This window comes from Pongo abelii, chromosome 9 (genome assembly GCF_028885655.2).
Source record: "Pongo abelii isolate AG06213 chromosome 9, NHGRI_mPonAbe1-v2.0_pri, whole genome shotgun sequence".
NCBI lineage: Eukaryota > Metazoa > Chordata > Mammalia > Primates > Hominidae > Pongo > Pongo abelii.
The window spans coordinates 832,309-859,523 of record NC_071994.2 but is presented as its reverse complement, the minus strand read 5'-3'; the positions used below and the strand labels follow the sequence as shown (position 1 = coordinate 859,523).

Sequence of the window (27,215 nt, the reverse complement as noted above, 5' to 3'; positions counted from 1 at the left end):
GACCAACATGGAGAAACCCCGTCTCTACTAAAAGTACAAAAATCAGCCAGGCCGGGCACAGTGGCTCACTCCTGTAATCCCAGCACTTTGGGAGGCAGAGGCAGGTGGATCACTTGAGGTCGGGAGTTTGAGACCGGCCTGACCAACATGGAGAAACCCCGTCTCTACTAAAAATACAAAAATCAGCCAGGCCAGGCACAGTGGCTCACGCCTGTAATCCCAGCACTTTGGGAGGCCGAGGCGGGCAGATCACTTGAGGCCGGGAGTTTGAGACCAGCCTGGCCAACATGGAGAAATCTCGTCTCTACTAAATAAAATTACAGGCATGTGGTGGCACACACCTGTAATCCCAGCTACTCGGGAGGCTGAGGCAGGAGAACCGCTTGAACCTGGAAGGCAGAGGTTGCGGTGAGCCAAGATCGTGCCATTGCACTCCACACTGAGCGACAGAGCAAGACTCCATCTCAAAAAAAAAAAAAAAAAAAAAAGGAAAGAAACTACTGGATATCCATTCTCAAGCCCTCAAAAGCACCCATCCCATGAAACTCCAGGAGTCCCTAAGCTGTGTTCTGCCTATCCCTCCAATTCCACAGGGGTTAGGCTCAGCCCTCTCCCCAACTCATTGTGCCTGGGCAATTTCAGCTACACTGTGGCTAAGGTATGCTCAGGGAGGTGAGCCAGGTTGCAAATCTGTAAACATTAACTGCAAATTAAGGCTTGAAGGATTAACTGGGGTTTCAAAAATGTCCTAAGGGCTGAAAACTAAATCTTCAAAGTAAATTACTTCACAATTCTTCAAAGTAAGGATGTTCAGGGAAGGCACTCAGCCCACACACTGTCTCACAGAGAGGCAGTCCACCGAGAGCGGGTCAGGTCCCTGTTGACCGTCAGCAGGAGGCGTTCGGTGGCGCCTTACGCAAAGCACTTCCCGTACTTGGTGTTTGTCCTCTGAACCCCCAGCACACCGGCCTGGTGGCTAATACTGTGACATGCAGCCGGGCACTGGACCAGTGCTGTTCCAGCTCCACGAAAAGACCAGACACCAGGAGGGGCCGCCCCACCTAACCAGCTCCACACGCCATTTCGTAATTCTGACAGAGCCCTGATAGAAATGTACAAACTGAGAACTTCACTTTAGTGTGGGAGAAAAGAAGACAGTGTTAAAAGATTGGGTTCTTACTACAGAAAATTTACAACAGGACATTTCATGGAAAAGGTTAAACATACTTACCTTTAAATTTTGATCTGATATTTGCCAGTTCCTTGTTTATCCTTTTTATTTCTGCTTCTTTACTTTTACCTAAAAAAAGATCAAAAAGGCATTTTTATTTTAATTGATTTCTAAAGAAACACCATTTCCCTGATAAGACTGACACTCAGAACTCACGAATGGGATGAGGCCCCGTTTCAAGGCAGGAGAAAAGCCGAAGCAGACACCTGCCTCCAACCCAGAGCCAGGAGGAAGGGGCTGCAGCAGGGCCGGGGCCAGGACTGAGCCTAGGGGAAGGGGAGTGCCTGGGTCAAGACAGCAAAGGAGCAAGTCCTGAACCACCCGGGCCAGCCGCTGCGCACCTAGGGGGTGCTCCACAGCACCATTTCTAACTCTACCTCTTTACCAAGCTCAGAACTCAAATACCTGCTGGATGTTTGCCATGATAAATCATCACCCGCTAATAACACAGAGGTTTACTCCTAAAATCAACTTCCACTGCCAAAAGCACGCAGTTTTACTACTATAGGCTTCCAACTTTCTTTTATAAATTCACCTCCACAGTTTCTTCCTCAATCAACTGCAGTCGCAAAACAGATGCAGCCTCTGCAACACGCATCCTTCGAGACTCAGCTCAGATGTGCCCATTGAAATCAGCCTGCCTCCCCTGCCATATGGACTGAATGTTTCTGTCCCCCTAAAATTCGCATGTTGAAGCCCTAACCCCAATGTCATGGTATCTGAAGACGGAAACTTTGGAAGGTGGCTGGGTTTAGATGGGGTCATGAGGTGGCCCTCATGATGGGATCAGCACTCCTACAAGAGAAGTCCTCAGCAAATACGGTGAGGTACTAATATCATTAATAACATTAGGAGTGCTCCCACCAACAGGCCCAAAGGCTAGCTTCTGTCCAAAGCAGGAAAGACTGATCTATTCAGTCTATCTGTTGATAGATATTACAACCTATCTGTTGTAAAATCTAGTCATTTAAAGTAGTCTTTCTTTTTGGCTTATCCATCCCCAATGGCAATCAAAATATCTGAATTGACACATTTCAATTTCATGTCTCTTATTTCAGAGCAGTGCCCAGGATTTGTAATTATTCATAGTCATAAAATGATGGAATGTCAGGGCTACAGGTCCCTTAGTCTGCTCTGGCTGCCATGACAAAACACCCCAGACAGGGTGGCTGAAACAGTTTATCTTCTCACAGTCCTGGAGGCTGGAAGTCTGTGATCAACACACCAGCAGGGTAGTTTCTGGTGAGGGCTCTCCTCCTGGCTTGCAGACAGCCACCTTCTGTGTGCTCATGTGGCCTTTCTTTGATGCATACTTATGAAGCGAGCACGCTCTCTCTTCCTCTTACAAGGCCACCAATCCTACAGGATTAGGACCCCACCTCTATGACTTCATTTAACCTTAAATGCCTCCTGAAAGCCCTATCTCCAAATCCAGTCACACTGGGGTTGGGGCTTCAGCATATGAACTGGGGTGGAGCCACGGAGGCAATTCGGTCCACAGCTAGAGGGAACCTTAAAGACAGACTGATGCATTTGTTCCATAAATATCCACTGAGCACCTACAACTGTCCACACATTGTGCTGGGCACCAAGGCACAAGGATGAGCAAAAACAGACACGGTCTCTGTTACCCTCATGGAAGACACAGTCTGGCAGAAGACTGTTACTGATCGAGCAGTCACACACCTATTTAATCACCATGTGCTGTGTAAGGAAAGCAGATGAAGCTAGGAGGGATTACGATACAGCGAGTAGGTCTGCGCTGCAGGGCAAACAGTTGTTTGTAGGAACACGAGGGTTTTCCGACAAAATCTGACAAGTCCACTTGCATAATATCCAATGGTGATATTATACATACATACTGGTTTTCATCCACAGTTCCTGGCTCAAAACTCTCACAGCTCCTGTTATTCTGGGCAGGCCATAAGACTAACAAGGGACTCTAACCACCCCCAGCCTTTCTGTCACGGAGCTGGCCATAAATAAATTCTCTGACCTACCTTGTCTGACTGTGGGTCACAAGACCCCCATTTCAGAAGGGGCCCTGCCCCACACCCTGGGGGGAAGGAACGCCGCACAGAGAGGCCGGGAAGAATCTGCACAGACAGGCCCTGCTGGGTTTAGATCACACCCTTTTGGTCCAGTCCCATTTGTACACGGCTGTCAATCATGCCTATCCAATGAAGTCTCCACAAAAGGCCCAGGAGGACAGGGTTTGGGGAACGTCCAGATAACTGAACACATGGGGATCCCTGGAGGGACATGGAGCGGCCATGCCCCGGTACCATGCCCTACGCATCACGTCACCTGCACCCTTCGTACTAGCCTTTATGATCAAATAAATGTGTTTCCCTGAGTTCTGTGAGCCTCTCTAGCAAACTAATTGAATCCAAAGAGGGGGTCGTGAGATGTCCATTCACAGTCTGTCATGCAGGAGCACAGGTCACAACCTGAGGCTTGAGGCTAACATGAGAAGTAGGGGGTAGCCCTGGGACCGCCCTGCGGGATCTGACACTACCTCCAGGTAGACGGTGTCAGAATCGAGCTGGAGGACACCCCGCTGGTGCCTGCTGCAGAACTGATAGCTTGTTTGCCAATGGGGAGAAACCCCCACATATTCTGGGGTCACAGAAGTCTTCTGTGTTGTAGTGGGACAGCAGAGGAATACTAGCTTCAAGTCTTTTTTCAGCTCACACCCATGAAATTTGGGAATTCTCCATTGTACAAAAGACGGAAAATGCACATTAGACTTGTGACAATCAAACTTTCAGTACACGCTAAATTTATTGCTAAATGGACCTCGCTCAACAAACACTTGCATGCATGTCCCAAGCCAGGCATGGGAGAGAGATGAGACCACGTGTAGTTTAACTCTACCTGGACCAGCCGTGAAAACTGAGGCTTAAAGAGTACAAGTGATTTTAATAGGGATACACATGTTTAACAAGCACTGTCAAAATACAATTATTCATTACACAGGGTAAGGTGAGTTGTGTGCAAAAACAACTTTGTGTACATTTAAGTCACTTTTTATTCTTATTTTCTATTTTTTAAAAAATTAAAAATATGGCCAGGCATGGTGGTGCCTCATCAGAGGCAGGTGGATCGCCTGAGGTCAGGAGTTTGAGACCAGCCTAGCCAACGTGGCAAAACCCCGTCTCTACTAAAAATACAAAAATTAGCCAGGCATGGTGTTATGCCTGTAATCCCAGCTACTTGGGAGGCTGAGACAGACGAATCATTTGAACCCAGGAGGCGGAGGCTGCAGTGAGCCGAGGTGACACAGCAAGATTCCGTTCCCAAAAAGAAAAAAAGATAAAAAATAAAAAATAGAGACAAGTTCTCACTATGGTATTTGGGCTGGTCTCGATCTCCTGAGCTCAAGCAATCCTCTCACCTTGGCCTCCTAAAGTGCTGGGATTACAGGTGTGAGCCACTGCACCTGGCCCTAAGTCACTTTTTTAAAGCAATAATAAAGCTGACTATTTAAAAAACCTTCTCAAGTGAGTCTTTGGTTTAAGGATCTCCAGCTGAAGTAAAAGGCCTCTGCAGCAACCCATCCACATCAGAACACGACACAAGCGGCCCCGCCAGGCCTGGGGCACACAGATCAAAGGACAAAGAGCTCACCCCTGCCCTACGCAGTCACAGGGCCTAACTCCACCACTGCTGCTTCCAAAACAGATCTTGCCTCCCCCACAGGACAAGCTCCCTCCTCCAGGACATCTTTTGTCTTTTACTGCACATTTGCTAATAAACAACGCTGAATGTTTCCTGAACTGAACAAACACTCCTTTGAGCCAGTCCTACCCTAGAAAACTCCAGATGGACAGGTGTCAGAACAGGAAAACCAAGTGCCTACGTGGCGGCCCCCCACCCAAGCACTGCCCCAGGTGCTGGGAACACAACAGCTTCTGCCCTCAGGGGACCTTCTACAAGACACAAACACACCCAAACCTCCTGTCCCAGTCAGTCTCTCTTCCCAGCCCTGAAAGCTGCTCACAGCAGTGACCCCTGGGCAGGCTGCCCAGCGTCACAGCATCCCCACTCCTCTCTGTATGATGGCTGACCAGCGGACGGCTCCGCAAGAAAGCAGCACAGCAGGTACAGGAGGATGCTGGCAGCCTGATGCCCCCCAGGATGGCAGGTTTTTTGGACTTGGGTGAAAGAGTCACAAAAACAGTGTCTTGGGAGCTTCTACCACACAAAGCCTGCAGGCAGCTTCACACAGCTGGGACTGCGCATGGGTGAGGCACTCTGCACTGGGTGCAGTGTGCCAGTGTGCATGTGCCTACGTGTGCATGCCACTGTGTGTGTATGTGTGTGTGCGCCACTCACTGTGTGTATACATGTGTGCTTCTCACAAAGGTGTACACAGATCTGTGCTATTAAGTCTGCAACAGGGGACCTTGCGCTCTCTCCCTGGCTTGTACCCAAACACCAGGGAAAGCAACCACTCTGAGGGGGAACTTATGTTGTCCAGAATCAACAGAGCTCAGATCTAAAGCAGAAATAATAAAAACCTGGGAGCAGGAGAAAGAGGAAATACTACTACATGAGCTAAATCAACTTTCCTAAACGGAATCTACAGATTTTATGTAAGGCTGTGAAACCACAAACTAAAACGAACAGCACATAATGTAGAGTTATAGAGGTAACCACCAGGAGAAACAGGCAGTTAACCCCCCTCCTCTGTGGGACAGAAACAGAGACAAGTTCCAGCTTCCCATCCACAGCTTGCTTTTAATTGCCCAATTTTCAACACACACACACACAAATACACACACGTACACACCAAATACACACATGCACACATTTACAAACACACATGAATACACATTTATACAAACACAAATACACATATATACACACAAATACATGTACAAACACACATAAACCAAATACACACAAATACACAAATGTACGCTCCACACACAAATATACATATACACATTTACAAACACACATAAATACAAATACACAGATACACAGAAATACACACGTACAAAAACACAAATACAACATATATACACAAATATAAACACAAATACAACATATATACACATATACATACATACACATAAACACAAATACACATATACAACACACACAAATACACACATGTACACACACATGCATAAATACAAATATACACATACACACACTTTAAAACGAGAGCAGGCCAGCCCCTGAGGAGGGGGAGAAGCATGGAGGGTGATGACAAGAGTGAACTTTGGGGCCAGCACATGAGGTGGGAATCCAAGCGCAGCCTCTGACTCATTCTGCTGTCCCTCAAAAGGAAAGCCACCAAGGGCCGCACAACCTCACAGCATCATGTCTGTGCAAGAGAAGGTAGAGAGGCCAGGCGCAGAGGCTCACGTCTGCACTTTGGGAGGCTGAGGCGGGCGGATCACCTGAGGTCGGGAGTTCAAGACCAGCCTGGCCAGCATGGTGAAACCCTGTCTCTACTAAAAATACAAAAATTAGCTAGGCATGGTGGCAGTTGCCTGCAATCCCAGCTACTCAGGAGGCTGAGGCAGGAGAATCGCTTGAACCCAGGAGGCGGAGGTTGCAGTGAGCCGAGATCGCGCCATTGCACTCCAGCCTGGGCAATAGAGTGAGACTCTGCCTCAAAAAAAAAAAAAAAAAAGAGAGAAGAGTAGTGTCATGTCTCGGCCAGACCTGAGGACAGGAGAGCCCGAGCAGCCCCAGTATCCACAGATGGCTGAACATGATGCAAGAACCAGGGATGGAGTGACCTGGCCCAGCGCCCCTACTGAGCAGAGACGATGCAAAAGCAGGGAAAAGGGGAGGTGCAGGGACAGCCGGCAGATGGAGGTGGACGGAGCCAGGATGGAGCCAGGGACTTCCAACTGCAGCTGCCAGGCACTTCCAACTGCAGCTGCCAGGCAGGCCACTGTGTGAAGACAATGGAGGGGGGGCTCTTACGGTAGAAAAGCCACCCAGACCATGCCTTCTCTGACAGTTCAGGAAAACTAATTTCACATAAAAATACGCAATCAGGCTAGGCACAGTGGCTCACGCCTATAATCCCAGCACTTTGGGAGACTGAGGCGGGTGGATCACTTGAAGTCAGGAGTTTCAGACCAGCCTGGGCAACATGGTGAAATCCTGTCTCTAGTAAAAACACAAAAATTAGCTGGGCATGGTGGCGTGCGCCTGTAATCCCAGCTACTGGGGAAGCTGAAGTGGAAGAATTGCCTGAACCCGAGAGGCAGAGGTTGCAGTGAGCCGAGATCACACCACTGCACTCCAGCCTGGGTGACTGGGTGACAGAGAGAGAGCCTGTCTCAAAAACAAGAAAGACAATCCAGCATGACCATGGCTGAGATGACGAATGATGACCTGCAGGCAAGACTGACACATTCAAGTCAACTACCATGTCCTAAATTTACTAAAAACGCTCTAGTAGAAGCTGCATGATCAACGCAGCACCCCTGCAGTTGTGATGGACGCAGGTAACAATCTGAGCACTCCAGTGCCTGTCAGGGGCTCTCCTGTAAAGGAGCAGAGCATGCTCCTGGCCAGGCGCCAATTCGTACCACTGACACTGCACTGATCTCCATAAGGCAGAGGGCCTCACAGGAGGACTTCAACCATGTTCACCTTGCCGGGAACAGATCTAGCAAAACTCTTATCTTTTTAGATAAATTAGCTTGAGGAGAAGGGGGGAGGAGCTGAATTCTGAAAGGGTAAAGCATGAGCAAGAGTAACTGACCCACAGCAACAAGCCCAGCCACACACAGAGCCTGATCTTCATTAAAGAGTAACTGACCCACAGCAACAAGCCCAGCCACACAGAGTCTGATCTTTGTTAAACAGTAACTGACCCACAGCAACAAGCCCAGCCCCACACACAGTCTGATCTTTGTTAAAGAGACGCTAGCCATAGCCATCCTGCACTGTTCCTGTCTGAACTGCAGCCAGCCCATCAGCACTAAGGGAATTCTCACAGTGAACTTAGGAGCTCTGGTGGCTAATGAGTAACCTGGACATGCCATAGCTACCGGCAAAAGCAAGTTACAATTTGCACTCCATGAGGTAGCAAAGAACACACTCTATAGGGGCAGGCTTGGATAAAAGCCCTTGAATTTTTACAATTACTGTCCCTGGTCATTCTTCAGGAACAGCATGCTGGTTAATGATTTCTTGTTTACAGGCTGAACTAATCAACAGGATTAGTATTCTGGGAACAGCCCAAGTTCCACAACAAATAGTAAAGGAGCCTATGACAGATGATTATACAATACCAAAGTACCAAAATCTTCTGTCCTTGCAATGTGCAGCAAAACTTGGTCTACAGAGTTTTAGTCTGTATAGAAAGTGATTTCAGACTGGGCACAGTGGCTCACGCCTATAATCCCAGCACCTTGGGAGGCTGAAGTGGGAGAGCTGTTTGAGCCCAGGAGCTCGAGATCAGCCTAGGCAACATAGGGAGACCCGGTCTCCATAAATAATTTTTTAAAAAATTAGACAGGTGTGGTGGTGCACGTCTGTGGTCCCAGCTACTAGGGAGGCTGAGGTGGGGGGATCACCTGAGCCAGGAAGTCAACACTCCAGTGAGCCAGGACAGCATCACTGTACTCCAGCCTAGGCAACAAGGTGAGACTCTGTCTCAAAGAAATAAAGTGATTCCGCCGAGTAACCCAAAAGCCCAAAACTGACCAAGCCCAAGAATTTTTGAAGGAAGCTATAATTGCTAAAATTACTATTAAGGTGGTTAGCACAGCAGTCAGCCAAGCAAACTCTGAAATCAGGCCTGGACTGGAATGTCACTCCATGTTTTACTAGCCACGTGACTCTGGGCTATCAACTTAACCGCAACCTGCCTCGGTTTCTCTTCTTCAAATGGGTGTGCCATCAATGAAAGAGCTGTGATGAGAAGTGTGAAATAAGGAGCAAAGCACTGGTCCAGCCATGAGAAGCTACGGTGCCCATCACCAAGGATAACCTCACACGTTCTCTTTTTTTTTTTTTTTTTTTTGAGACGGAGTCTCGCCCTGTCGCCCAGGCTGGAGTGCGGTGGTGCGATCTCGGCTCACTGCAACCTCCACCTCCCAGGTTCAAGCAATTCTCCTGCCTCAGCCTCCCAAGTAGCTGGAATTACAGGCGCCTGCCACTACGCCCAGCTAATTTTTGTATTTTTAGTAGACGTGGGGTTTCACCATATTGGTCAGGCTGGTCTCAAACTCCTGACCTCAGGTGATCCACCCACCTCGGCCTCCCAAAGTGCTGGAATTACAGCTGGGAGTGCCTGGCCTCATCTTTTTTATTACAGCCATCTGGGTAAGTGTGATGCAGTATCTCATTGTGATTTTGATATGCATTTTTCTGATAGCTTTTATATGCTTATTGAACATTCGTGAATCTATTTGGAAGAAATGTATATTTTAATACTTCATCAATTTTTTTTTTTTGAGATGCAGTCTCACTCTGTCACCCAGGCTGGAGTACAGTGACATGACCTCGGCTCACTCCAACATCCGCTTCCCAGGTTCAAGTGATTCTTGTGCCTCAGCCTCCCAAGAAGCTGGGATTACAGGTGCACACCGCCACACCCAGTTAATTTTTGTATTTTAGTACAGACGGGGTTTCACCATGTTGGCTAGGCTGGTCTTGAACTCCCGACCTCGGGTGATCCACCTACCTCAGCCTCCCAAAATGCTGGGATTACAGGTATGGCCACCACACCCGCGGCCCCTAACACTTCATCAATTTTTTAATTTGGTTGTCTTCATGAAGTTTTTTATATATTCTAGATAACAAGCCCTTTATTAGGTACACGGTTTTCAAATATTTTCTCTCATTCTCAGGCTGCCATTTCACCTTCTAAATAGTATTTTATAGCACACATTATGAAGTCCAAATTAACTTTTTTTTTTGTCATTTGCACATTTGTTGTCACCTAGGAAATCATATTCCAGACCGGGCACAGTGGCTCACGCCTGTAATCCCAGCACTTTGGGAAGCCGAGGCAAGCGAATGGGGTTTGGCCAACACGGCGAAACCCTATCTCTATAAAAAACACAAAAATTAGGTAGGCATGGCGGTGCAGGCCTGTGGCCCCAGCTACTCAGGAGGCTGAGGCAGGAGAATCGCTTGAACCTGGGAGGCGGAGGTTGCAGTGAAACAAGATCACACCACTGCACTCCAGCCTGGTGACAGAGCGAAACTCTGTCAAAAAAACAAAACAAAACAAAAAAAAAACCATATTCCAAAGTCACAAAAACTTACTCCTATGTTTTTTTGGTAGGAGTCTCATAGTTTTAGCTCTTACAGTTGGGTTTATGATCCATGGAGTTATTTCTTGTGCATAGTGTAAGGTAGGAGTCCATTTACCTACTTTTACATGGAGATCCAGTCATCCCAGCACCATTTGTTTAAGACTATTCTTTTCCCCCACCACTGAATTGTATTGGCACTCCTGCTGAAAATCAATTCACCAAAAATGTAAAGGTTTACTTCTGTACTCTCAATATTATTATCTCAGTATCTATGTATCTGTCCTTATACTAGTACTATACTGTCTTAATCATTTGTGTATTAAGTTTTGGAATCAGCATGTGAATCCTCCAATCCTGTTCTTTTTTGCATCTATGGAGATGACCAGGCATTTTTTTGTCCTTTATGGTATTAATATGAAGTATTACATTGATTGATTTTCAGATGTTAAACCAACCTTGCATTCCTGGCACAATTCTCACTTGAATCTGGTGTATAAACCTGTTTTTTTTTTTTTTTTTGAGACAGAGTCTCTCTCTGTCGCCCAGGCTGGAGTGCAGTGGCGTGATCTCAGCTCACTGCAAACACCGCCTCCCAGGTTCAAGCGCTTCTCCTGCCTCAGCCTCCTGAGGAGCTGGGACTACAGGCGCATGCCACCACACCCAGCTAATTTTTATATTTTTAGTAGAGACGGGGTTTCACCATGTTGGCCAGGCTGGTCTCCATCTCCTGACTTTGTGATCCACCCGCCTTGGCCTCCCAAAGTGCTGGGATTACAGGTGTGAGCCACCACGCCCGGCCTGTATAATCCTTTTTATATGTTGTTGCTGGATTCAACTGGCTAGCATTTGGTTGAAGATTCTTGTCTCTATACTCATGATAATGGCCTGTAATTTTCCTTTCTTGTCATGTCTTTGTCTAGTTTTGGTATCAGCATAATACTGGCCTTATAGAATGAGTTAAGTATTCCCTCCTATTTTTCCAAAGAGTTTGTAAAGGACTGGTATTAATTCTTTTCTTGAGACAGAGTCTCACTCTGTCACCCAGGCTGGAGTGCAGTGACGTGATCTCGGCTCACTGCAACCTCCGCCTCTCGGTTTCAAGCGATTCTCCTGCCTCAGCCTCCCAAGTGGCTGGGACTACAGGTGCGTGCCACCACACTCATCTAATTTTTGCATTTTTAGTAGAGATGTTGGCCAGGCTGGTCTTGAACTCCTGACCTCAAATGATCACCCACCTCAGCCTCCCAAAGTGCTGGGATTACAGGCATGAGCCACTGCACCCGGCGAGGACTGGTATTAATTCTTTAAGTGTTTGGCAGAACTCAAATAATGACAAGCTCAGTAAGTGTGACTTTTCTAGAGAAGCCACCTGGCCCAGAGCTTATTCTTGTGACAAGATTTTTTTTGTTTTTCAGTTTTTGGGTTTTCCTTTGAGATGGAGCTTTGCTCTTGTTGCCCAGGTTTGAATGCAATGTTGCAATCTTGGCTCACTGCAACCTCCACCTCCTGGGTTCAAGAGATTCTCCTGCCTCAGCCTCCCAAGTAACTGGGATTACAAGTGTGCACCACCACACCTGGGTAATTTTTGTATTTTTCGTAGAGACGGGGTTTCACCAAATTGGCCAGACTGGTCTAGAACTTCTGACCTCAAGTGATCCGAGTGCCTCAGCCTCCCAAAGTGCTGGGATTACAGGTGGCATGAGCCACTACATCTGGCCTATCTCCAAGTGCGCCGCCATGCCCAACTAATTTTTGTATTTTTAGTAGAGACGGGGTTTTGCCATGTTGACCAGGCTGGTCTCGAACTCCTGACCTCCAGTGATCCACCCACCTCGGCCTCCCAAAGCGCTGGGATTACAGGTGTGAGCCACCGCGCCCATCCAATTAGCACCTTAACTTAAAACAATCCAGTTTTGATTAATACAAACCTAATTCTAATAGTACAGAGAAGTGTTCCTCCAATAAAGCTCTTCCCTCACTTCTCCTCTGTGCTATAATTGTCAAATTACACCTTTATATGTTATAAGCCTATCAAAACAGCTTTATAATTATTATTTTGTACAGCTGTCTTTTAAGGCAGATGGGGCCAAGCGTAATGGCTCACGCCTATAATCTCAGCTCTTTGGGAAGCCAAGGCAGGTGGATTATCTGAGGTCAGGAGTTCGAGACCAGCCTGACCAACATGGCAAAACCCTGTCTCTACTAAAAACACAAAAATTAGCTGGGCCTGGTGGCGGGAGCCTGTAATCCCAGCTACTCAAAAGGCTAAGGCAGGAGAACTACCTGAGTCCGGGAGGTGGGGGTTGCAGTGAGCCGAGATCGGCGCCACTGCACTCCCCTTGGCGACAGAGGGAGACTCCGTCTCAAAAAAAAAAAAAAGAAAAAGAAAAAGAAAAAAAGACAGGAGACTAAAAGTTACAAAAGTCCACTTACATTCTTTTAACTTTACATATGTAGCTGTCTTCACTGTTGTTATTCCCTCACGCATTCTATCACCTAGTGCCCTTTCATTCCAGCCTGAGGCATTCCTTTCAGTATGTATTGTAAGGGAGGCTGGCTAAAGCAACAAATGTTCTCTGTTTGTTCTTTACCTGGAAATATCTTAATTTCTTTTTTTTTTTTTTTTTTTTTTGAGACAGGATCTTGCTCTGTTCACCCAGGCTGGAGTGCAGTGGCACAATCTTGGCTCACTGCAACCTCCGCCTCCCAGGTTCAAGCAATTCTCGTGACTCAGCCTCCTGAGTAGCTGGAATTACAGGCGTGCGCCAACACGCCTGGCTAATTTTTGTATTTTTAGTAGAGACGGGGTTTCACCATGTTGGCCAGGCTGGTCTCGAACTCCCGACCTCAGATGATCCACCTGCCTTGGCCTCCCAAAGCGCTGGGATTACAGGCGTGAGCCACCACGCCCAGCCAATTTCTCTATTTTCAAAGGACAGTTTTGCTGGACACAGAATTCTCAACTGACAGTCTCTCTTTCAGAAACAGGGTTTTCCCACTGAGCTAGCTCATACGATGGCAAGCTCAGTAAGTGGGACAGGTCCGAGAGTGACATGCTCTGCAGCCGGGACTTGCTGAGGAGCTCCAGCCTTGATGTGTCCCCTCCAGTGGCTGCTAGGCTGCTGACTTTCCCAGCTACCATGGTTATAAGGCAGCTGGTTTCCATGGTTACCACAGAGCTGGGGAGAAGAGAATGGGAGGAGGTTGAGTTAGAGGTTCCACAGTTGTTCACAGATAAATGCTCCTCAGAGTGTCGCAACCATTGGTTAATTTCGCGTTCTGACAGTTGATTTTGACCATTTGTGCCAGTGTCTTCACTGCTTTTACAGAGGATTGGATTACAGAGGCCTCACTCCACCAGTCCGGGTAAGTGGCATTTCTGATGCAGACTCAAAGCTGTCACGAAGGAAGAACGTTTAGCATGCATGTCTCTGTTGATTCTGTTTTCTAAACCTCCACATGTCACTCCTACCTTTCCACTCCAGATCCTCGCCATCTCCTCTGGACCAAAGCAATCCATCTTTTCCTAACTGGCTTTCCTGCCTCTAAGCCTCACCTAAAACCCATCCTCTATATCCAAAATGACCATTCTTTTCCTTTTCTGTTCTTATTTTTTGTAGAGATAAGGTCTCACTAAGTTGCCCACACTGGTCTTGAACTCCTGAACTCAAGTGATCCTCCAGTTTTGGCCTCCCAAAGTGCTGGGATTACAGACCTGAGCCACCGTGCCTGGCCTCAAAATGACTATTCTACTAGCAAAACAGAAACTGAGGCTGGGTGCATTAGCTCATGCCTGTAATCCCAGCACTTTGAGAGGCCGAGGTGGGCGGATCACCTGAGGTCAGGCATTCAAGACCAGCCTGCCCAACATGGTGAAACCCCATCTCTACTAAAAATACAAAAATCAGCCAGGCGTGGTGGCAGGCACTCATAATCCCAGCTACTCGAGAGGCTGAGGCAGGAGAATCTCTTGAACCCAGGAGGTGGAGGTTGCAGTGAGCTGAGATCATACCACTGCACTCCAGCCTGGGCGATGAGAGAGATTCCATCTCAAAAAAATTTTTAAAAATTGAGTGTCATTCCCCTGCTTAAAATACTTAAACAACCCACATCCTAGACAGGAGGTCCCTACCATCTGGTTTTGGCCTGTCTCTCCCACCTTGGTCTCCAGCCACATTCCCGTGCCCCACTAGGCCCTACCCATGCTAGGAGTCACCCTCAATGTATCACATGTGTCCTGCTGCTGCTCATGCCTCTCTGCAGCGTGGCACATGGGACTGCCCACCTTTTCCAGACCATCCCCCACATCCCGTCAGCCTAGCAAGACCTGAGCCAAGCATCACCCCTGTATTCCATGCCTGACCTCTCCTAAGCTGTTCACCCCTCACACCATTCACCACTCTGCATTACAAAGGCCTGAGCTACTCAAGGATAGTCAGTGTGTAGCATTCTAGTAACAGCCACAGTCTTTATAAAGCTCTAGGAAAGGCCCTACTCCACCTGTCCCCCACCTTCATCTCCCCAACCTAACCCCCTACTGCCTTTCCGCCCAGGACTGCTGTCCTAAAGCCACATACACCTCCTGCTGTTTCTTCCGTGCAGCAGTCATCCTCCCCAACAAAGGTCTCTGCACTTACCACTCCCTCTGCCAAGACGCCCTCCCCCCTAACTTCTACGTGGCCACTGCCTCACTAGCTCCAGGTCCTTGCTCAACTGCTGCCTTCACAAAAGGGCCAGCCCTGATCATTCTACTTAAAATTGAACACCTATACACTCATTTACCCAATCACCTTCCCTCCTTAATCTCTCTCTGTTCTGTTTTTATCATCTTCTAACATCTCACTAAATTTTGTTTTTATTTTCGATCTCTATCCATTAGAATATTTCTCTGTTGTGTTTATCATCTTCTAACATCCCACTAAACTCTGTTTTTCTTTTCGATCTCTATCCACTAGAATGCAAGCTCTATGTGAACGCGGAGTTGTTTTTTCCCTGCCATAGTCCCAGAATCCTGGGAAGTGCCTGGCATTGTAGCAGGCTCTCAGTAAATACTTGGTAAGAATAAATGCCCTGCAGACAGCAGGTACCCAGCAATAGCACCACATCTCTGAGTGCTCATAATGCACCAAAAACTGTCCCAAGAGCTTCTGAGCAACAGAGCTGGAAAACAACGAGCATTTCCTGAGCGACGGAATCACCAGAGGTGCCATGTCAATCTCTACAGCATCCTCTCCTTCGGGGCCCCATCACATCCATCCTGTCGACCTGTCCGCTTTTCCTCCAAACGAGTGCTCTATTCTGGCCATCTCCACTGCCACCTGCATCTCCAGTCAGACTCTCTTACTCTAGCCATCTCCGCTGCCACCTGCATCTCCGGTCGGACTTCCCTATTCTCGCCATCTCCGCTGCCACCTGCATCTCCAGTCGGACTCTCCCATTCTCGCAATCTCCGCTGCCACCTGCATCTCCGGTCGGACTCCCCTATTCTCGCCATCTCCGCTGCCACCTGCATCACCAGTTGGGACTCCCTTATTCTCGCCATCTCTGCTGCCACCTGCATCTCCGGTCAGACTCCCTTACTCTCACCATCTCCGCTGCCACCTGCATCTCCGGTCGGACTCCCCTATTCTCGCCATCTCTGCTGCCACCTGCATCTCCGGTCAGACTCCCTTACTCTCGCCATCTCCGCTGCCACCTGCATCTCCGATCGGACTCTCCTATTCTCGCCATCTCCGCTGCCACCCGTATCTCCAGTTGGGACTCTCCTATTCTCGCCATCTCTGCTGCCACCTGCATCTCCAGTCAGGACTCTTCGCAGCTTTCACCTTCCACTCACCTCCAACCTACTTTCCACAGAGAAGCTGGCATTAAGGGAGGAGACCACCCCTCACATTGTCTTATGCCCAATTTCTGCCTCCAAAGAAAGAAGAAGTAAAAACTAAAAGGCAGAAATGAAATCCACAAGCAGACAGCCCGGTGCCACACCCTGGGCCTGGCAGTTAAAGATCAACCCCTGACCTAATCAGTTATGTTATCTATAGATTCCAGACACTGTATAGAAAAGCACTGTGAAAATCCTTGTCCTGTGCTGTTCCGTTCTGATTACCGGTGCATGCAGCCCCCAGTCACGTACCCCCTGCTTGCTCAATCCATCACGACCCTCTCACACGGACCCCCTTAGAGTTGTGAGCCTTGAAGAGGGACAGGAATTGCTCACTCGAGGAGCTCGGCTGTTGAAGATTTGACTCTTGCCAAAGCTCCCGGCCAAATAAAGCCCTTCCTTCTTTAACTCGGTGTCTGAGGGGTTTTGTCTGTGGCTTGTCCTGCTACAGCGTAATATTCTCATATAATTACATCAGACCTGTCACTCACTCGCTTTCCTTTGGCAGCTTCCTACAAGGCACCTAGGATAAAATCAGACTCAGGCCGTAGCCTTCAAGGCCCAGCACGTTCTGGCCTCCCCCAGCAATCCGGCTTATGCCAGCTCCTCTCCTCGCTCACTGAGTTCCGACAGTACTGCCTCTCAGGTCCTGAAATACAACTGGCTCTCTACCACCTCAAGCCCTTCTCCCCTCCAGGCTGGGACAAGGCTGGTCCCAGGCAGCTTCAGGACCCAGATGAAATGTCACTTCTGCAGAGAGGTCTTTCAGCAACACCTGACCTAAGGGAGTCCCCTTTTATCATCTACCATGATAAACTGCCTCAGTGTCACACAATATGCCCACATAACAAACCTGCACATGTACCCCCAGAATCTAAAATAAAAGCTGAAATTATTTTTTAAAGTCATCAAAAAATACATGAGAAAAAACATTTCAGTTCAGGGTTAAACAAATCTCTTTGGAAAAGTCAAGTATCCAAACTCCCCTAGACTCACCCATCATTACCAATAACAGAATCTACGGACTAAACTACTGAGATAAATTTCCATTTACTATATTCTATTACTAGCAAGAAACAAAGGGCAGTCAGTCAAAGGCCCCACGCCTTTCCTTTGATTTCTGGGTTTCAGAGCACTACAGACTAATCCCATCGTAGGTTTGCAAAGTACATACCGCACCGTTCATTCCCTTGAATGGGGAACAAGGTCCTTCCTACTTGCTTACTTCAGATAAGGAATAAATGCCGAGTCACCATTCTATTTAAAATTCCACTGAGAAATACATGCCACACAAGCTCTCAGAATCACCGGCCCAAATTTGATTTACTAAAAGGTCAGGTATTGCTGAGCGCGGTGGCTCACGCCTGTAACCCCAGCACTATGGGAGGCCGAGGCGGGCAGATCACGAGGTCAGGAAATCGAGACCATCCTGGCTAATAGGGTGAAACCCCTCTCTACTAAAAATACAAAAAATTAGCCAGGCGTGGTGGCGGGTGCCTGTAGTCCCAGCTACTTGGGAGGCTGAGGCAGGAGAATGGCGTGAACCCGGGAAGCGGAGGTTGCAGTGAGCCGAGATCACGCTACTGCACTCCAGCCTGGGTGACAGAGCGAGACTTCATCTCAAAAAAAAATAAATAAAAAATAAAAGGTCAGGTATTATTACCTCATTTAAGCATGAGAGGCCGGGCATGGTGGTTCATGCTTGTAATCCCACCACTTTGGGAGGCCAAGGCCGCCAGATCACTTGAGGTCAGGAGTTCAACACCAGCCTAGCCACATGGCAAAACCCCATGTCTACTAAAAATACAAAAATTAGCCAGGCATGGCGGTGCACACCTGTAGTCCCAGCTACTTGGGAGGCTGAGGTGGGAGAATCGCTTGAACCCGGGAGTCAGAGATTGCAGTGAGCCGAGATCACACCACTGCACTCCAGCCTGGGCAACAGAGTGAGACTCCATCTCAAAAAAAAAAAAAAAAAAAAAAAAGAATAAGAAAGCAGCCAGACACAGTGGCTCACGCCTGTAACCCCAGCACTTTGGGAGGCTGAGGCAAGAGAATCACTTGAGGCCAGGAGTTCAGGACCAGCCTGGGAAACACAGTAAGACCCCATCTCTAAAAAAAATAAAAATTACATAAAGTCAAATTATTCCTCCCCAAGGCCTTCTCTCAGGCAGTGATAAATCAAGAATATATCAGAAGTCATAAATGGGGGCCGGGGCATGTGTGTAGAAACAATCAGTAATCAAGGACAATAGAGTTATCACAGTCCTAGACACTGCCAAGCAATGGTCAAGCACTAACTGACTCAGCCAAGGACAGCAAGCTGCACCCCGGCTACCTGCAGGAGGGAAGACAAATAAGAGGCAAACCGTCACGAACAGAGAACCTGAAAAGGCTTGGTAATGAAAGGAACCTCAGGAGACCGATGTCAGGAGGATGGGCTTCAAGTCTATACAGGGAGCAGCAGATCCCTGCCATGAGACCCTGCGGCCAGTCAAGCCCCTCGGCCCCCATCTCAGAAAAAGACAAGCCAGAAAAGTGAGAACACAGAAGCTCCGAGCTCCACGGAGTGTGGAGCAAGGGGCCCCGTGAGAGCAGCACAGTGCAATGACAGGCTCCCCGAGGGGTGAGACGCCCCATCCCAGAATGATGGCAGCCGGCCGCACAACACCCACCTGCTCACCAAGCAAGAAAAGAGAGTAGAGAGTCCTCTGGAAGAACTGAACTAGCATTCAGGCTCCTCCTCAGACCTCACCCTGCAGCAAAGGCCCCTGCCAAAGCCCTTCAGGTTGGCAGGCACCAGTACCCATGAGTGGACAGCCACCAGCCACCAAGCACAAAGTGAGAGCTCAGAGCCTCACAGCATGGGCCAGAGACGAAACAGACCTACACAAAAGGCATTCAAAGCAATGAGACAATGCACAGAAGGAAACGCCAAAGGAAATACCTTTACACAGACGAGATAAAACACAGCTTGAAGAAACAGATGCCACCAAAAAAGGGGCACTTGGGTCATGAGAAAGCTCTCAAGCTATAAAACTGACAGCAGAAATTAAAAATGCAAAAGAAGGGCTAGAGGACAAACTTGAGAGTCGTGGAAACAATACGAAAGACAGAAAGGCAGGAAAATCTACACCAGGAGGTATCATTTCAACTATCATAGAGAAATACTGAGAAAAGAGAAAGTGAAATGAAACAGAAGAGGTTAACAACAAAATACAACAAGAATATTTTCCACTAGCCCAAAAGACATAAGTTTCCAGATTGAATAGGCCACCAAATGCCACACTTGGGCACATCGTCTTAAAATTTCAGACACTGGCCGGTGCAGTGGCTCACGGCTGTAATCCCAGCACTTTGGGAGGCCAAGGTAGGTGGATCACTTAAGGTCAGGAGTTCAAGACCAGCCTGGCCAACATGGCGAAACCCCGTTTCTACAAAAAACACAAAAATTAACCGGGCAGGTGGCACACACTTGTAGTTCCAGCTACTCTGGAGGCTGAGGCAGGAGAATCACTTGAACCCAGCAGAAGAGGTTACAGTGAGCCGAGATCGCGCCACTGCACTACAGCCTGGGTGACAGAGTGAGACTCTGTCTCAAAAAAAAAAAAACGGTAAGCAAAACGAAAGGCAATCGTTAACTTTCAAAAAAATTAAAAACTGAACCAAAAGTTGAACTGTTATTCTCGGCTGAGAACAGTATTTTCAGACATTAAATAGACATTAATCAGGTAAAATATTACACATATACAAGTACAGGAGAAGAGAAACTTGAGCAAGAGTTAAAAGACTCATCTTCTAGAGTAAGGCATCAATAAACAGGCCAGGCACAGTAGCTCATGCCTGTAATCCCAGCACTCTGGGAGGCCGAGGAGGGCAGATCAGTTGAGGTCAGGGGTTCAAGACCAGCCTGGTCAACATGGTGAAACTCCATCTCTAATAAAAATATAAAAAATTAGCTGGGAGTGTGGCGGGCTCCTGTAAGCCCAGCTACTCGGGAGGCTGAGGCAGGAGAATCACTTGAACCTGAGAGGCAGAGGTTGCAGTGACCTGAGATCCCACCACTGTACTCCAGCCTGGGCAACAGAGCGAAACCCCGTCTCAAAAAAAGTCAATAAGTAATGACTAAATGGGGGAAAGAACACCCATAAATAGTAGGAACACACAATTTAGACTCAACAAGCAATCATTCTTAAAGTAAATTTTTAAGAAGAAACACCTATAAAATGAAAATAATTCACTCAGGTTTAGAAATGTGGGCAAGGCAGGGGCAATGTTTTATAATTAACTTCTTAAACCATATATATATATATATATATATATATATATATATTTTTTTTTTTTTTTTTTTTTTTTTTTTTTTTTTTTTTTAAAGACAGAGTCTTGCTGTCGCCAGGCTGGAGTGCAATGGTGCGATCTCGGCTCACTGCAACCTCCACCTCCCGGGTTCGAGCGATTCTGCTGCCTCAGCCTCCCAAGTAGCTGGGATTACAGGTGCCCACCACCACACTCAGGGAATTTTTATATTTTTAGTAGAGACAGGGTTTCATATTGGCCAAGCTAGTCTCAAACTCCTGACTTCATCATCCACCCGCCTCGGCCTCCCAAAGTGCTAGGATTACAGGCATGAGCCACCGCACCTGGCCTTAAACTACATTCTTTAACTTTTTTAATCTTTTAAAACATTTAAGTAAGGACAAGCCTAGACAAGAAAGTCACAAGAATGAATGCTATTGGGAAGACCTGCCCAGTTACTTCCTAATAACTAAAAATAAACATATCAACATTTTCATAGAACAGACTAGAAAGCACAGAAGGAGTCTGTAAAAACATACAAACATTTGGGCCGGGCGCGGTGGCTCATGCCTGTAATCCCAGCACTTCAGGAGGCCAAGGCGGGCAGATCATGAGGTCGGGAGATGGAGACTATCCTGGCTAACACAGTGAAACCCCGTCTCTATTAAAAATACCAAAAATTAGCCGGGTGTGGTGGCGGGCACCTCTAGTCCCAACTACTCGAGAGGCTGAGGCAGGAGAATGGCGTGAACCCGGGAGGCAGAGCTTGCAGTGAGCCAAGATCTCACCACTGCACTCCAGCCTGGGCGACAGAGTGAGACTCCATCTCAAAAAAAAAAACATACAAACATTTGAGAATACAGTGACGATGCATCGCAAGGAGAAAAAAGCATTACCTCATAAATGTTCTGGAACATATCTGGTAATCAATGCGAGGAATGATGGAGACCCATCTCACAAGAAAATAAACTACAAGGGGTTAACGGGATAAAAATAATTCAAAAGCTTTAAAACCTCAGTATTGTATAGGGGTTTGGTGGAGACTTCAGGCGATGGGAGAAGCCACAGGGAGCGTCGGTGCAGCCAAGGCAGCATCTGTAAGGAAAGGCTGGCCTTCGTGCGGCACCAGCCAGCACACAGGTGACCCAGGTGAGAGGCCCCAACAGAGGGTCTGTCACCATCATAAAGCAACACCCCAGTGACTCATCAAATGCAAAGGGGCACAGAGAAGTCACAGGAAAGACAGACCAATAAGCATGTGTTTTGTTTCTTGTTTTTAAATGAGACTGCTCCCTCCAGGCAGAAGCATAACCTGGCTGCCTGGTGCTCAAGGCAAACAGAGGCAGAAAGGTGGCAGGCAGGCATCTCAGGGGCAAACTGACGCAGTTCACACTCCAGCTCTGCCTCTCGGGAGCTCCGTGACTTAGGCTAACTTACGACCTCTCTATGCCACAGTTTCCTTATCTGTAAATAAGTATAGACAGACTCCAATTTGTGATGGTGCAGCTGAACGATTTTTTGACTTTACAATGGCATGAAAGCAATACGCACTCAGTAGAAATCGTACGTCAAGTGCCCAATCACTTTGTTTTCCACTTTCAGTACAGTATTCAATAAATTACATGAGATATTCAATACTTTTTTATACATAGGGTTTGTGTTAGATGGTTTTGCCCAACTGTAGGCTAATGTGAATTTGGTGGTGGTGTTTTGAGACAGGGTCTCATCCTGTCACCCAGGCTGCGCAATGGCGCAAACATGGCTCACTGCAGCCTCGACCTCCTAGGCTGAAGAGATCCTCCCACCTCAGCCTCCCAAAGTGCTGGAATTACAGGCATGAACCACCTTGCCTGGCCCCAAAAGTGAACTTTTAAAAGATACCGTTCAAAGTGTGCTTTGAGAAGACAGCAGAGATCTGACATGCGCTCACTGCACTGAAGGCCTCTTTCTGGAGACGGACAATGGTGTTGCGCTGTGGTCAATGGTAAATAACAATAGGCCGGGCACGGTGGCGCACACCTGTAATCCCAGCACTTTGGGAGGCCAAGGCAGGCGGATCACCTAAGGTCGGGAGTTCGAGACCAGCCTGGCCAATATAGTGAAACCCCGTCTCTACTGAAGATCCAAAAATTAGGCAGGCATAGTGGCGGGCGCCTGCAATCCCAGCTACTTCGGAGGCTGAGGCAGGAGAATCACTTGGACCCAGAGTCAGAGGTTGCAGTAAGCTGAGATCGCGCCACTGCATTCCAGCCTGGGCAATAGAGACTCCATCTCAATTAATAAACAAATATAAATACATTAAATAGAAATAAAGGAAACTCCCTGGAGCAGAGGGAAGAGTCTCAGGAAAGAGAAGAGAAGAGCCCCTGCCGCAGCACAGGCCCAGCAGCCGGAGGAAAAACCACATCAAACAACGGCCTCAAGAAGCATTCAGAGAAGACACTGCCTCGAGTGAGATAAAACTAGCCCCAGACTACAGGCTGCGGTGGTGCTGCCTTGTAGGAATCACACTGTTCCCAAAGAACTTAGCTTCCTCCCAGAACAAAGCTCAAGAATATTAAAAGAAACACAAAAATATTCTGCTCCAAGAAGGTGAAATTCACAATGTCAAGCATCTAATAATAAACTAGGCCAGGCGTGGTGGCTCACACCTGTAATTCTAGCACTTTGAGAGGCTGAAGCAGGTGGATCGCTCAAGACTAGGAGTTCGTTATCAGCCTAGGCTACAAAGCAAGACCGCATTTCTACAAAAAAGTTTTTTAAAAATTAGCCAGGTGTGGCTGTGGTCCCAGCCACTCAAGAAGCTGAGGCAAGAGGATCACCTGAGCCCAGGAAGTCAAGGCTGAAGTAAGCTATGATCGCACCATTGCACTCCAGCCTGGGCAACGCGAATGAGACCCTGTCAATAAATAACTAATTTATTTATTTATTTAAAAAATTAGCCAGGTGTGGTGGCATGTCCTGTAGTCCCAGCTACTCAAGAGGCTGAGGTGGGAGGACTGCTTGAGTCCAGGAGGTCGAAGCTGCAGTGAGCTATGATCACACCACTGCACTCCAGCCTGGGCGACAGCAAGACTCTATCTCTTAAAAAAAAAAAAAAAAAAAAAAAAAAAGGCTGGGCGCGGTGGTTCACGCCTGTAATCCTAGCATTTTGGGAGGCCAAGGCAGGCAGATCATGAGGTCAGGAGATAGAGACCATCCTGGCTAACATGGTGAAACCCCGTCTCTACTAAAAATACAAAAAAAAAATTAGCCAGGCATGGTGGTGGGCGCCTGTAGTCCCAGCTACTTGGGAGGCTGAGGCAGAAGAATGGCGTGAACCCAGGAGGCAGAGCTTGCAGTGAGCCGAGATAGCGCCATTGCACTCCAACCTGGGAGACAGAGCAAGACTCCGCCTGGGAAAAAAAAAAAAAGAAAAAGGAATAGGCCGGGTGCGGTGGCTCATGCTTGTAAATCCCAGCACTTTGGGAGGCCGAGGCCGGTGGATCACGAGGTCAGGAGTTCAAGACCAGCCTGGCCAAGATGGTGAAACCCCGTCTCTACTAAAAATACAAAAAATTAGCCGGGTGCCTGCAATCCCAGCTACTCAGGACGCTGAGACAGAGAATTGTTTGAACCCGGGAGGCAGAGGTTGCAGTAAGCCGAGATCGCACCACTGCACTCTAGCCTGGGCAACATAGCGAGACTCTATCTCAAAAAAAAAAAAAAAAAAAAAAAACTGGCCGGGCACAGTGGCTCACACCTGTAATCTCAACATTTTAGGGGCCCAAGGCAGGTGCATCACTTGAGGTCAGGAGTTCAAGACCAGCCTGGCCAACATGGCGAAACTCCATCTCTACTAAAAATTCAAAACTGGCCGGGCACAGTGGCTCATGCCTGTAATCCCAGCACTTTGAGAGGCCGAGGTGGGTGGATTGCTTGAGGTCAGGAGTTTGAGAATAGCCTGGCCAAAATGGTGAAACCCCAGCTGGGCACGGTGGCCAACGCCTGTAATTCCAGCATTTTGGGAGGCCGAGGCTAGTGGATCACGAGGTCAAGAGATCAAGACCATTCTGGTCAACATGGTGAAAGTCCGTCTCTACTAAAAAAAATACAAAAATTAGCCGGGCATGGTGGTGCGCGCACCTGTAGTCCAAGCTGCTCGGGAGGCTGAGGCAGGAGAATCACTTGAACCCGGGAGGCAGAGGTTGCAGTGAGCAGAGATCGCACCACTGCACTCTAGCCTGGCAACAGAGCAAGACTCAGTCTCAAAAAAAAAGAAAAAAATGGTGAAACCCCATCTCTACCAAAAATACAAAAATTAGCCGGGCATGGAGGCACATACCTGTAATCCCAGCTACTCAGGAGGCTGAGGCAGGAGAATCACTTGAACCCAGGAGATGAAGGTTTCAGTGAGCCGAGATCATGCCACTGCACTCCAGCCTGAGAGGACAGAGGGAGACTCCTTCTCAAAAACAAAAAAAAACAAAAAAACTTAGGCCAGGTGTGGCAGCTCATGCCTGTAATCCCAGGACTTTGGGAAGCTGAGGCAGGTGGATTGCTTGAGGTCAGGAGTTCAAGAATAGCCTCGCCAACATGGTGAAACCCCGTCTCTACTAAAATACAAAAATTAGCTGGGCATGGTGGCGCACGCTTGTAATCCCATCTACTAGGGAGGCTGAGCCAGAAGAATTGCTTGAACCCAGGAGGCAGAGGCTGCAGTTAACCAAGATCGCACCACAGCACTCCAGCCCGGGTGAGAGAATGAGGCTCCGTCTCCAAATAAAAAAAAAAGAAAAGAAACACGTACTTGCTAGTTCAGCTACATTACATGAAACACGAAGGCGGTCCACAGAAAAAGCAAAACATAGATCCTAATACAGTGCCGCCTGCCCTAAGGAGCTCAAAGTTCTTTAGATATGCTAAATAACTAATCCTCATTACACCCTTGTGCTGCCATCAGAGGGATTTTAAAGGTAAGAAAAACACCCCCCACGCAAAACAAAAGCCAGGCACCCCATGTGGGCTGTTGGTCTCTACACTTCTAAGCAAACCCGTAGACAGACACCAAAGCTTAGGGTGGGAGAGAAGAAAGATAAATGGGGAGTATCTTGAAGCCAAGCACAGAGATGAACACAAAATCATCACAACTCAGAGTCTGAGTTTCAGGCAAAGATGAAGACTCCAGGCTCTCAACAGGGCTACAATTTGAAAAGGTGGGAAAGGGTTGGGCGCAGTGGCTCACACCTATAAATCCCAGCACTCTGGGAGGCTGATGGGGGAGGATCACTTGAGCCACAGAGTTCAAGACCATCCTGGGCAACATAGTGAGACCCTGTCTCTAAATTTTAAAAATAAATATAAATATAAAAAATTTAAAAGTGGAAAACAAAGGAGAGCAGAATCAGGATCTGACCCAAACCCCCGGCTAGAAGTGTTGTTCCTAAGAACGCACCCAGCAGGAGGTCTGCCACTCGACCTGGAGTTTCAACCTGGAGTTTCCTGAGGTATCGGGGTGGGGGCGCTGAGGGAGCTACATGGGGCAGAAACAACCTAGCACGGGAGTCAGGACTTCCCTGGCCTCGGGGACACACGGCAGCTGTGGGCACAGCACCCCTCCTAAAATCTCGCAGCGCCCACCAGCCTCTCAGCCCACCCCTGCACCCTGTGCTCCTCCCACCTTCCCAGCCTGCAGAAGCCTTGATACCTGCAACCATTCCCACACTCCGATCACCAGGTAAGTGCAGGCTCCAAAAGGCAACAAACGTTTAAAATCAAGAATCAACTAAACAGAAGATACAAGTTCCCCTCTGCCAACAATGTTTCAGGAAAAAGCGTGCAAAGCTGGCAGAAAGCGATGTCTGAATGCAGAAGTGTGGTTCCAAGCTCCCTGTGTCTCTGGGGTCATCCCCGCTCCTGAGTGCCCACGAGTCACTGGTACTCGCCTCTCCCGCCCTGGGGCTGGGCATCTCACTGCCTCACACTCTTCTTGGTCCTCTTCCCAATTCAAGTCTCCAGGGCACTATTTTAAAACAGGGCTGCTTCCTACTCACATGTTATTTCTTCTATGCGTCTTGGCCAGACCCTTACAACCCTGTCCCAAACACAGAGCTCATCACATAGCTTCAGCCCCCACTTCTACATGGGAACACCCACCTCAACCTAGCCCACCCACCCGGAAATTCTCTTGTGACAAAACTGCACATACTGCTTTTCAAGACCTTTCAACCAGCTCAACTTTCAAGCTAAAGTCAGGAAGGTTCTGAAGAAGGAACATGCTGCCAGAATCAGCAAATGTGGTTTTATAACCTAAGTCTGAGACATCATATGGCCTGGTAAAAACTGTTCATTTCTGGGGTTTTTTGTTTGTTTGTTTGTTTTTCGTTTTTGAGATGGAGTCTTACTTTGTCGCCCTGGCTATAGTGCAGTGGTGCAATCTTGGCTCACTGCAACCTCCGCCTCCCAGATTCAAGCGATTCTCCTGCCTCAGCCTCCCAAGTACCTGGGATTACAGGCACGTGCCACCACACCTGGCTAATTTTGTATTTTTAGTAGAGACATGTTTTTCCATGTTGGTCAGGCT

The 27,215-nt window shown here is 47.9% G+C and overlaps 1 protein-coding gene across 2 annotated transcripts in view; it reads right to left on the bottom strand.

The window, feature by feature from the left end:
* The window catches only part of AP2A2 (adaptor related protein complex 2 subunit alpha 2), an 85,331-nt gene that overhangs the window by 50,622 nt on the left and 7,494 nt on the right, over nt 1-27,215 (bottom strand). For both annotated transcript variants that reach the window (XM_024254421.3, NM_001131556.1), the window contains 1 exon segment: nt 1,232-1,300. In XM_024254421.3, coding sequence (XP_024110189.1) covers nt 1,232-1,300 — 69 coding nt within the window.